Source organism: Protopterus annectens, chromosome 9.part0 (assembly GCF_019279795.1).
Source record: "Protopterus annectens isolate FY-2018-M chromosome 9.part0, PAN1.0, whole genome shotgun sequence".
NCBI lineage: Eukaryota > Metazoa > Chordata > Ceratodontiformes > Protopteridae > Protopterus > Protopterus annectens.
In genome coordinates, this window is record NC_056743.1 from 26,395,968 (window position 1) to 26,409,436 (window position 13,469).

Here is a 13,469-nt window from a genome sequence, read left to right on the forward strand (position 1 = left end):
GTGTATGTTCAGGGTTGCAATGGATTATAATAAATACATCTGTCAGAAATGAGCTGAAATATATTACTGACACATTGTTTTTATTAATTCACTTAAGCACAATCAGACATCTGTGGTGTTTACAGTTATTCAAGTTTCTGTAAAAGGTGGACAAGTGCATGTGTGAGAACTGTACAGGATTTCACTGTATGTGTTTGACAGCAAAATGTTTGAATTAATACACAAGTAGTAGTACATTTCTTCACTTGATCGCAATCACACATCTGAGGTGCACAGTCAATACAGCGTCTGTAACTAGTGGGTCCATCTATGTTCATATGTGCATACCAGTGGGATTCAGTTAATTGCACTGTATGCATCTGGCAGCAAAAAACTGAAATATATTACTGTGGCTTTTACATATGTATATATTCATGCATCTGATCAGATAACTAAGGTGTACACACAGACAAAACAGCAGCAAGTACTGGGGGTTGCAATGAGTTGTACTGTATGCATCTGCAGCAACAAGCAAAAGTATAGTACTTTGGGTATTAGTTATGATCAGAATTGGACAACTGAGGTGCACAGAATCAAAAACATAGCAGCAACTAGTGAGCTAAAAAGCAGTCTGTGGATCTAACTGAATGACCATGCCATCACTTAATCATATTTAAGTAGTAGGCACTGGAAGTGTACTTTTTAGTAGAATAAGATGAAATGACTCCTGCTTTCATCTGATCACAATTAAGGAGCAATTACCTGGCTTGGCAAGGCTAGTGCTATGGCTCAGTAAAACAAGCTAAGGGAGTGTCATGCTGAGTGGTGTTTGCAGAGACTGTACTAAGAACTGTAGCAGGACTATGCTTGTGGGTGGGTTTGGTATCACTGCCACATTGGGGTGAAGGTAAGATGTTCTAGACTAAGTCTCACTGCATTCAGTTGATAATATTTCAGCATGCAGAGGGGTACAGGCTATTTTATAAGTCAGCCCATCTTTCTGAATGACTACTACATTTCTCTCATCTTCTTACCTCCCATGCCACTTGTTCTGCTTGCGGCGGGGGGGAGGTGTTGCCTGGTTACCCTTCCTGACAAGGTTACAACTCGATGCAGAGATGGACCAAGACTGAGTTTGGGATCATGGGGGATGCTGTATCAATAGAGAAGTTTATTCCAACTCCAAGTTCAAGGATGTGCCCAAAGGAGAGTATGCATGCTCACCTATAACCCCCAAAGAAGACAAGACACTGTCTTGAAATGGATGTGGTTTGTCTTCGAAGTACTGCTCATACTACATAACCCTCAGTACAGCCTCTATACCAGCTTTAATTCAAAAACAAAATCACTATCTGGTAAATGTGTAACATGGCCATTGGTCCGCAGGCCACAAGTGTCTTTCCTATTTTCAGGAAGTACTTAAAATGCTGATGTAGAGCAGTCTTCTACAGTTATAACTGTTAGAGGGAATCTTCGCTTAGCTATGGGAGAGTCACCAATCAGCATTAGCAAACACAGGTACACAACATAAGAGGATTTTTAATTTTCTTCAAGTCCAAGTAAATCATTACTATTTCTGCTCCTCTGAAACAAACCATACAGCTAAGTATCCTTTGTGGAGCTATTCATTCACCTTTGTTTCTAACAGGAACCCTCACATACTCAACCTGATTCTCTAAGCCAGTTAATGCAAAATCTGATCAAACCAGTCTTACTTGATTAAATGAGGGACTGCCATTTTTCCTTTATTGGTCTGTTCCATTACTGCCCAAAATATTACCCATATTATCTTAAATTCTACCTGATACTGCTTGGGAGCTAATATATTTTACTGGTAAGGAGGAAGGCAGGCAAGATTTCAGCTTGCTGGAAATGTTGTTGGAAAAGGACATTAGTGCCTATCTCTGACAAATGGCTTCTTTCATCTATGGCATGTAAATGACATGGCCCAGTGAGTGTGCTGTGTAAGAGATCTACTAGTATCACTGAGGCAGCACGACTTACAGTTGCCTAGCAACTAATCACTCAGAAGTTGCATAACATACAGCCACATCCTGTAACTACTAATGAAGACAATTTATCGAAAAATACAGAATCCTGCTGTGTTAATTTTACCTGCATCTGTCCAGTAAAGCTTGTGCGTTACCCAGTCAATAGCCAGTCCTGCTGGACTCTCAAGGCTAGAATCCACCACAATCTGAATACAATGAAACAAAAGAAAATTTAAGTACAACTCATACAGTCAGTAACCAACATTAATGCCTTTCCCAATATAAATAATACAATACAGTGTCTTGAAAACATCCACTATTACTACTATCATCATCACTATTTACATTCAAAATAACATCTACATTTAGCATCATTCACATCTCGCCAGCTATAGTTATTCAAGGCTATTTGGTGTATTTTTATGGCACCTTAAGGTGCTACTGGACCACATATATAAAGACTCATTGAGGATACACACAGAGTTGTAGAGTGGCTCTCGGGAAAAGCAGCCTTCTAAACTAGGATCTAAGAAACTGCATAACCATTATTCAGGGATTTGTGAATAGAAATGTGGAGTGAGTACACTGGCAGATAAGAACCACTTAGCTCGTAAAATCTGCCCCTTTGTCTGTCACCGCCAGGGGCAAGTTCTTCTCCCAAGTAAGGGGAGTATGGGAAACTCCTGGAAAAAATATTTTTTGTTTGGGTGTCACAGTTGCTCATAAACTGAGCAGCTAGAGTAAATGAATTCCAAGCAGCTTCTGTAACCACTCTTGTGGGATGGAATTTTGGGTGAAACGAGCATGCAACATCTAATTCTTAAAGATGGGATATGATGGTTAATGTGTGCGATTGTAACTATGACAGATGGAATTTTGGGTGAAACGAGCATGCAACATCTAATTCTTAAAGATGGGATATGATGGTTAATGTGTGCGATTGTAACTATGACAGATGGAATTTTGGGTGAAACGAGCATGCAACATCTAATTCTTAAAGATGGGATATGATGGTTAATGTGTGCGATTGTAACTATGGCAGATGGAATTTTGGGTGAAACGAGCATGCAACATCTAATTCTTAAAGATGGGATATGATGGCTAATGTGTGCGATTGTAACTATGACAGATGGAATTTTGGGTGAAACGAGCATGCAACATCTAATTCTTAAAGATGGGATATGATGGTTAATGTGTGCAATTGTAACTATGACAGACAGCACAATGCAATGCAGAAATATTTATCCAAAGAAAAATAAATTCAGTCTGAAAAACAAATTGCTCCACTAGCCTGACTGCTGGCTCTTAGAGATATTTGAGAGTCTTATTACACAGATGAACGCTATTAGTTCAGTTATGAATTGTGTCATCAGAAGCAGCATGCACTGAAGAATCCTAGAGTAAATGTGGACAAGAAATGTGGGAAATAATTAATAACCTTTTAGAAAGCACTGCAGCTGCACATTACAGATGCCCCCTAGAAAATATATCATTTTAGTGTGGTCCACAAATCAGATCTAAATGATGGAGAGACCTGTTTGCCATCTGAACAGGTGAAAGTGACCCTACTGGAATTTGGAAAAATACAAACTGATGATCCCTGCAGACTGTGATGTAGCATGCATTTTTATAATATAGCACCTGGAGTCAAGGGCCTGAGATTGTGAGTTTGCAGGCTGACACAGGAAATGGACAATGTCTACATTCAAGATCTTTTTACTCAGAGGATTTTAAAAAAAACAACATGAGAACTTTAAATCTTCTTTTATCACTCCCACACTTAAACAAGTATCTGGTGTGTGCAACAGGTGCCACAACTTGGTTAGATGGTCAGAGGTTTTTAATTCATTAGGATTTGGAAAACCAGTACAGATAGATCAACACAAAATATTGGAATGCGTTATACTAATATGTGCCCCCAAGAAACTGATACCAGCAATCACAGTTTAACAAATTTCAAACCAGACATACTAGCACACCAAACATCGGTACAAATTAATAATGGCTTGGACTACCTTGCTGCTCTATGTTGGTAAATGAGGGAAAGAAACAAGCTAAGGAAAGGCCATTAATGAGGCTTCTGGAGAGTCAAAGCACAGTACTGACATCTGCTCAAAAGAGAACAAGCAGAAGAGTTGTAAGTGCGAGGAAACCAGTAAAATATCTCACCTAGTACTGCAGCTGACACTACTTTTTTAGCAGTATCAGTGACTTCAACATTACTCCTTTATGACAAAATTAAATCAAGCACATAATCTGTGAGTACTGGGGAACGGGTAGCAAATGCAATGAATAAGATGAAAGTGTGCAGAGAGAGAAGGGTATTCTCATTCAGAAATACAAATCCCATTAATCCCACGTTTAACGTACCCTTTTTAGTAATGGCTGAACACTGGATTCATCCCTAGTGAGTGGCAAACAGCAACAGTGGTTTCAGTTCAGAAATGTGAGGATAAATTTCTGTGCTAGTAATTGCCAGTTCTACTTGTCAAACTTACTAGTTTGTAAAGTATGGATCTGATATAGCATGGTTTTATAACTGGACACACGTGCCGTCCTAATTTATCACAATTTTATAACAATGTGATTCAATCAATAAAATGACTTAACTGTAGATGTTATTTACCTTGACTTTGTCAAGGCTTTTAATTCAGTTACTCATAAACCAATTATTCAAAAGTTGGTATCCACTGACTTCAACAATTACATAGTAAGAATAAATGAGATGGACCAATAAATGCCTGTGTAACTGAGAATGTATGGAGAAGTTATTTCAATTGGTCTCCAGCTTACGACTGGTTAATCAAGGAGTTCCACAGTATTTGGTCTATTTTTTATATCATCTATGCCATCTTCATGTTCAACTTGGATTGACAAGTTTGCTGCAAAGTTAGGTGCGACCATCACTGCTTTGGACAATCATAAAATTCTCCAGAAAACTTTAAATTTACTACATATATAGGCAACTCAAAACAGCATCATGTTTAATGCAAAAAAAAAAAACCTAAAAAACGTAATCATACATTTTGGTTACATGACTCCAGAATATCCTTATTCCATCAATAATACTGTTTTACATAAAGTTATACATTAAGGGACAAACATGAGAATATTGCTAGATGACAGGAGAATGTAAATTTAATTCTACAGGCTACAACTTTATCATTAGAGCCATATTACAGAGTAACAGCTAGGTATTAGCCTTCCACAATCCCATTACAGAAGTCACTATTGTGACCTCAGCTTGAGTACTGTGTCACTAAGTATAATGTGGCCTGGAAAGAATCCTGTTGGCATGTTTACTATGCTAAGAAAATAAAAAACGTATCTTTGCTGTTCATATTTGTACAGTTTAGGGATGATGAGACTACCCCTCTGTGTGTTAAAAGCTGATTAAGGGTAATAACATTTGATATAATTACCCTGTGTGTGTTACAGGCTGATTAAGGGTAATAACATTATGGATTAAAATGTCTCTTGGCAGTAACTGGGGGGTATCAACTTCTCCAACCATTCTGCAAAAACACAGTCATTTATTATTTATTAACACTGAAAAGTTTACCACTGTTTATAAAGGATGATGTGACATGGTTTGAGTTGGAAGACTTCAGAATCCTGTGCCACTTTTTCAGACAATTTAAGCCTCTGTTAGATGAGTGGTTCTAAAGTTCTAAACGATATGTAATTTAACCAGCCAGAATGCAGACTCTTGGTAATCTTACATAACACGAGGCTGTGCAACTGTTAGTAATTAACACTGCAGAACTGTAAATATGGTTCCACCAAGGGAAAACAGCAGGCTGTGGACTGGAAAATCACTTCCGTATGTAAAGGAATCTCTCCAAAAAGCATGTGAATTCTAACTACATATGAAACTTCTGGGTGTAAAAAGGGCACTTCTATTTGGTACAGTTTTAAAATATTTTGTTTAAATTTCCTATAAGGCAACTTTGTGTCATTTCATCCAAGGAAGCTGATGTTGTAATAAGCTACTTCCACTGCAAACAGCTGTGTTAAAGCATACCTAGAAAAGCCCTCAAGTCCACAAGTAATTTAAAGCAACAAGCAAAGAAGAAACCAACAGCAGTGATCAGATGTACAATGTACAGCCGATGTTATTTTAGGAATGTTACACATGTTCTCTATATCAGATCACTTTAGAAAAACTAGAAATTTAACCTTGGGGCTTAAACTTTTTATAATTTTGATGAAAATCACTGACTTAAGACTTGACCTTACATACACACAGATTTACATTAAATTATGCTATTATATTTGTATGAGAAAAGCTGTATATGATAACATATTTTTGAGCTGTTTACAGAGCTAAAGATAACTTTACTGTAGAATTTCTCTTCTCATAAACGGGAAGAGACTAGAGCATGACAAATCAAGACAAGCAGCCATAGAGTTTTAGCTATCCGTAAAATTTTGTAAGTAGGAGACTGTGAGAGTAAACTAGACTATGTCAGCCCTGTAGCACAGATAGATAAATCCCTGGCTGCATATCAGACTATTTTGAGCACTTTTTGCCCCATCCATACCTATCAACCATCAAGCCAACCAAAATCAGATTCTACCCATTTGTTCACCCTTTCTCATTCTAAGGAATTACCTCAGTGCATTAACGGGTTGGCAGCCATCTAGAGAGATGATACAGCTAGCCATGGTCTTTGCTTGTGCCTTCATTAGTACATCCAGAAATGAGGGAGTTTGTACGGCCAAACTCTGAACAGGCAGGGAGCCACAGTGCCTTCTCCCTACAACTGCATGCTTCTGTACACTCATCATTGAAAGCTACTACCAAGTGGTGACTTGGTGAACTGAATTCACACCCCCAGGATGTGTAGTGCAGTGCTGTCCATCCTCCAAAGGAGTGCAGCTCTATTTGTTCTGCTCTACCACCCTAACTCTGTCAAATGCCAGAATCTCTAATTAATCTCAGTTCTATAACACTGGAAATGTCTGTAAATGATCAGGGTTTTTAACTACCGACCTTGGAGCTTGAGAGGCTAATGACAACATAAAGAGGAATAATGCAGAAATCTTTGCTTACCTTTTTCAGGGTGGAGTTTACAAAGGCTTATCAGGGGGGCATGCTTGGGTAAATTATTCCGTGATGATACTGGAGATGGGATGAGAGTTAATTGCTGAGGTAATAATAATACTATTGTTAATAATAATAACAATAATAATCCCTTATCTGTTAACCAGGTAGGCTTAATGGACACACAGCCCTTTTTCTGGGGCGACCCAAGAGAAATACCTGGTTAAGTGACTTGCTTGAGATCGCACAATAGACAAACCAGGGATAAGGAAATCAAACCCTGTACCACAGAGCTATAGCTCACAATCTTAACCTCTTAGCCAAATGCACCATAAGGTGCACCACAGGTAGGGGCATGCCACTGTGTAGGTGGGGGTGGGTTCCTTACATCATCACTGCATGCCCACCTACAGTCCATAAAACTACTATGCTAGGGGTTGGTCAGGACATATATCGGAAAAACCCAAAGTAAGCAACACAAACAATGCTGCAGCTGGTCTTGCACTCTCCATACCCCCCTAGTAACATATCCTACCACAAAAGGGATTGTGACTCCACGTGAGGAGGAGGGTTAGTACCAGGAGTGGAGGGTGCGGACAAAAAATAGCAGCTGCTGTTTAATCTGTAGTTTTAGGGATAAAAAACACACAGAACCATTTGTAAGGTCTGGTTTCTAAACTTAGGATGCTGTGCAGACATCTTGCCCCATCTGCAAAACTATTTTTTTAACACATGATATTGTGGTTAGCTGTGCAGTTCCGTAACTTACCAAACTACATTATGGACATTCACCTTAAAGCACCACACAGTTCAATGTTCTGAACTCACAGTTTGGGCCTGCAATTGTATAGACATCATTATTGCTCCCATCTTAAACCATCTACAAAGATCCAATCAATGATCTATCATAAGTCTGGCTACCCTCCAGGCAAGTATGACTGGACATGCATGTAACATCAGGTCTGGTGCGCGCAGACGTCACTTTTATGGCCCACGTTCTGCTGGCTATGTCAGATGTCCCACACACCATACAGTGACTGAAATCTTTTGTATACTGGCCGGATGTTCTGGTAGGAAGAGTAGAAAACCCATCTGTACAGAATACTGCAACATGTCAACAGGAGGACATCTATAACAGGCCTAATGCCCACTAAAGGTCTGGAGTGTTGTAAAGAACTCATTTTAGCAATATGAAAAGGTAATGTATGACTGAATGAGAAGCCTGACCCCTAGTCATTTATTTATTTATTGACATTTAATTATCAGGAAAGTCTGACTGGGTAGAAGCCCATTTTCAGCTGAGGCCCGGGGAGAAAAGCTCCAAATTATTACAAAACATTTTAAGAACAATAATTTTACAATCCTCAGAAATAAAACAAAAACATCTGCAGTTTAAATAATTATAAAAAATTAGACATAATAAAAAACATTGGTTAAAATCAATACAAGGTATATGACAACTATTTAATATTTATAGAAATTTTAGACAGTTTGCAGAGAAAGTGAAGGTAAGTTAGTCTAATGCAAATTGGAATTGCAATATGAAGTGAGGGAAAACAGGTTTATGATATACTTAGAGAGAAAGTCAGGGAAGAGAATTAGATAGCAGTAAGGAAGTGAAGGGAGAGTAAGGCAGTATAAAGAATGAAAAGGTACTTGTATACATTTAGGGATATAGTTTATCCTGGTTTTGAGCAAGAACTCAGCCAGATTTTAGCTAGGAGTCTGTCCGAGTGTTTTTTGAAAGATGGGAGAGAGGGTATAGACCTGATGGATACAGGTAAGGAGTTCCAGGCCTTAGCAACCCTGTACGAGTACAGACAATGCCCAGCAGATATGCTAGGTTTGTAGACAGGAGTTTTTGGTCATTGGATTGCAATGACCAACTGGGAACATAGTTGTGTAGAATGCTTTTTATTGCTGGACAGGCAGATGGATGCTGGATAATTTTATAGATGGTAAGAAGTGCATATGTTAGTTTATGTGGCAGTTCTAACCAATTTAGGCTTTTCAGTGCTACACAGTGCTGGGTTCTGAAAGGGTATGTGCTGCAAATTTAGCAACATTGTTATAGCATTGTTCAAGTTTTAATTTTTGTGAAACCTAGAGGTTAGTAAGGATGGGAATGCCATAAAGAAGAGTTGGGAGGAGACAAGTAGTGGTAAGTGTAGTTTTAGTTGCGTTGACGAGAAAGGTTTTGGCTTTGTAAAGCATCCCAAGTTTTTGACGAGTTTTTCTGATCCAATTTGGTATATGCTGGTCAAATGTAAGATTACAATCGACTATCATTCCTAATAGTTTGTTATGAGAAGTGACTTCAGTGGTTGTATTATCAAGATGGAGGACTTTAAATTTTGTTTTTTCATGAGACAAGAATCTGGAGAAAAAAGTAGTAGTTTGGTCTTTTCTTGGGTTGAGCATGAGTTGAGTTACAAAGCCGTTTCAGTGTCTGTTAAAGCTTCCTGAGTATTTATTTGGAGGTGCACTATGTTGTCAGATGTGCAAATGAGAGTGGAATCATCTGTGTATTGTATTAGAGTCGTCTGTTTTGTGGAAGTATAGAGGGTGTTGGTGAAAATCTTAAAGAGGAATGGACCAAGGACAGATCCTTGTGGTACACCACTGGTGACTGGGAGGTAAGGAGGGAGCATGGAGTGCCATGTTACTGACTAATACCTCTTGGACAGGCAGCTTTTGAACCACAGAAGGGTGAGCTGAAAGAGACCTAATGAAGACATCTGAAGTACAAGTTTGCTGTGACAAACTGTGTCAAATGCTTTAGACATGTCTAGAAATAAGAGTCTAGTTTGCCATTATCTCTGACAGTATCTACATAGGCTATTAGGGTAGTGCCAGTATTATGGGAAAGACAGAAGCCATGTTGTGTAGGGATAGGACTTCTTCCTGCAGGAGATAGTTCAGCAATTGTTTTTAAATACATTTTTCAAGTATTTTGGTGAGGGGAGATAAGACTGCAACAAGTCTAAGGTTATTAATGTCTGCTGAATTTCCTCCTTTGTGCAGAAGGATAATGTGAGATCTTCTCCAGACAGAGGGAGCATTAGATTCTTGGACTGATCTATTTATAAGGATTGAGAAAGAATAGGCAATGCTATTGGTTGCTATTTTTAGGTATTCACTTGAAAGGTCATCAGCTTAAGAAGAACATGGTTTAAGTTTGAGTAGTTTTAAATAGGATGTGGGCAAAGGTTTGAAGGTGAAATTGGATGTGGTGATACATGACTGCTCGGCAGGGTTGGGATTAGATGTTAAGAAATCTTTCGTCAGAGATGTTATACTATCTACAAAATAAGAGTTGAATCGTATTGCAGTTTTGAGTGGTGAGTTAGCGGGAAGAGGGGTTTGAGTTGAATTTTTGGCCGGGATGAAAGATTTCTTTAATGGGTATACATTTTTTTAAGGTTTTGTTTAGTATTTTTCACAAAGTTATTACTGTATAGTTTTTTGTCTTCATTTCTTTGGTTTTTAATATGACTGCAAAACATTCTGAAATTGTCAAGATATTGAGGTGTTTTATATTTCTGCCACTGTTTTCATGCTTTTTCTGTATCCTGCATGAACATTCTACTCTTTCTGGATAGACAAATTGCATTATGTATTTTCAGTATCTTCCTTCTAGGAGGTGCAAGGCTATTTAGGATATTTAGAAAACTTGTACTGAATTCAATTACAGCACCATCAAGGGGGAGAATATTTAGAAAGTTCCAATTAACAGATGATAGTGTAGTAATGAACATTTCTGGGTCAAACTTGGAAAGGCTACATGTTGTTATATAAATATGCTGTTTAACTGGACGTGTGAGATGTCTAGTTGTGTAGACTGGGAGATGATTAATGAGAGAGTTTGACATTGTACCGGTGGTGGTGTATTTGTTAGGGTCTGACACTAGGATCCAGTCTAACAGAAAATTTGATGTCTTGCTATAATGTGTGGGGCTATTAATTAGTTGTGTGAAACCATGCAAGTTCATGCTAGAAGTAGGGGAGTTACAGTTTATATCCAACTGACATTCACATCAGGTAGTCATATTTTCTTTTGGAAATGTTATGGATATCCACTGTGGTACATCTTCCAGTATAGCTGTATTGTTGCTAGGAGGGGGATGTAAAGGACAGTAATACATATTTGTTTATAACTGTTTATTTTCAGGAAAGCAATAAGAAGCTCTGCTGAACTGAATTTTGGTATTGGTTTGCTGTAATGGGAAATGTGGTAGGTGTTGGGAAATATTAAAGCAATACCACCACCTTTCCTTTTTATGCGATCATTATGGATATTATAGCTGGGAGGTACAACTTTGGAGTTGTTTATGCTGGGTTTTAGCCAAGTTTCAGCAACAGCGAGAACATCCAGCTTATATTAAATAATCTAGGCACATACTTCAACAGTTTTATTTCTTATACTTCTAACATTTACTGCAGCCAAAAATTAGATCACCAAGGTTGGGAATTGGCTGTTGTTGGGTTACAGAACTGTGTGGAAGGTCAGGTCAATTTATAACTGACAGCAATTAGTTTCTATCCAGAAGAAAGCGATTAACAAAGAGAAGCAAGTAAAACAGGTTGTCTGTCATTTCCTGAGACTAAATAACTAGCATATGCAGTAAAGCCTACTGCTCAAGCCAAAAGCGAACAGTGGCCAACTTAGTATGAGATCCTTAGAGTGCACAGAATATTTCACAGAGACTTTCACTCACAGAGCAGGAATATATTTAACTGATGAAAGTTAACACGCAGCAAGGTTCTTCATCATATATACACTTACATTAAACACTGACATAATTCTCAATAAACAAGTAGGTGTAGGGCCTTGTGGCAGAGTTCCTGCAATATTGAGGTCAGATGCAATGACCACAGGCTCTACTCTATGAAGGAAGATAGTAACAGAGTATAACAGGAGACAACACTCGCACAACAGACAACTGGACTACCAGTTTCCAGAAAGCGCAAACCCCAGCCTTTAAAACAAACACAAATACAGTACAGATTTCATGACAAGCGCCACCTTAGTCTTTTGTGAAAATAACTGACAGAATCCAGAAAGGAACTATGAAATGAAATGTGGGGCACAGCCTCTTTGGCATGCAGACATCAAAACTATAGGCATTTACTGGGCATTGGGCATCTCAGGATGGCAAGTAGACCAACATCCACAATAAGGAGTTGAAAGGATCCCACAATACTTCAGGACCCCAGAATTCTAGACAGGGATATTTTGAGATTCCAACAAAGGACTTCACTTCTACGACTTTCACAGTAGTTGCAACACTTACAGCATGCCATCTCCCCATTATTCATGGCGTATGACTGTCAGGATTACACAAGAGTTCCTTCCAACTCCTCCTTCCGGTTTTCCTCAGAGAAAAGCCATTTCATATTTATGAATATGTAAAGAGATGGAATATAAAAGGCTCATAAGAATGGCCTACCACTCAGTTATAGGAGAACACAGGCTTAGTGCTAATGCACTGACGTGTCAGTCAGGCTAGTTCTCGGGCTCCAAACATCGACAGTAATCATGAGATCACAAAGCAGACAGCCATGGAAAACAAACTATGTAAATGCCACAGCATGTCCTACCAATGTTATACTTAATGACACAAAACTGGAAAGTATACACCCAGATCTAATGCAGAAAGAGAACAGTGAATCAGCAATATTTGCTGTATTGCCATAGACAAAAGAGGATGTGATGAAAGAGCAGAAAAACAGGAACACTCAGAAAAACCTGACAGGATCTCAAGGCACTGAAGACATGCTTTCAATTTTTTTCCAAATAATGTTTCCTGAATCATAAATATATAATGAAAGCTTACAGCAAGTGGTATAGTTTTAGAACCACTAAGAATCACTGCAGGGCACAGACAGGATCCCTTATTTTTTAGCCTTAGGAACACAAAACATGGTGTTGAATTCTAATTAAGAATAAAAGTGAGCTGAGTGCATTAGACAGGTATTGTGTTACATGTAACCATTTTGACAGATTTTTGTTTTATGTAGTGGATCAGGAAGTTTTACATGTAGGGACAGTGATGGTAACACTACTTTGGAGTTACAAGAATACCAGTCACAAAAGCACTAGGCAAGGTTAACTCTAGTACACAAATAAGGTGTTTGACACTGCATCCTGCTTTGGCTTCATCAATAACTGGTCAAACGCAATATAAATCCATATACAGCCTGTTGGATTGTCAGCTGGGCTCATCGACTCCCACCACTGTGTTAGGGCTAATGGTTCACTATTCAAGATACCTGTCATCACTAGTGTCCCAGGGCTATGACATTAAAGACCTCTGGCTGACCAAGTACACAGACAACTACAAACGTCTTCCCATCAGCAAATCCTTTGCAGGCACTCAAGCCTCCAAGGTGACCTAATTCAGACAAACTTATGGTATCAGGATCACGGTCTAAAGATGACCACCAAAAGA

At 38.6% G+C, this 13,469-nt stretch overlaps 1 protein-coding gene across 3 annotated transcripts in view; it reads right to left on the reverse strand.

Annotated features, from left to right (window-relative positions):
• The window catches only part of LRP4 (LDL receptor related protein 4), a 2,374,694-nt gene that overhangs the window by 523,512 nt on the left and 1,837,713 nt on the right, over nt 1–13,469 (reverse strand). For all 3 annotated transcript variants that reach the window (XM_044082533.1, XM_044082532.1, XM_044082534.1), the window contains exon 18: nt 2,095–2,176. In XM_044082533.1, coding sequence (XP_043938468.1) covers nt 2,095–2,176 — 82 coding nt within the window. The remainder of the gene's footprint in view (nt 1–2,094; nt 2,177–13,469) is intronic.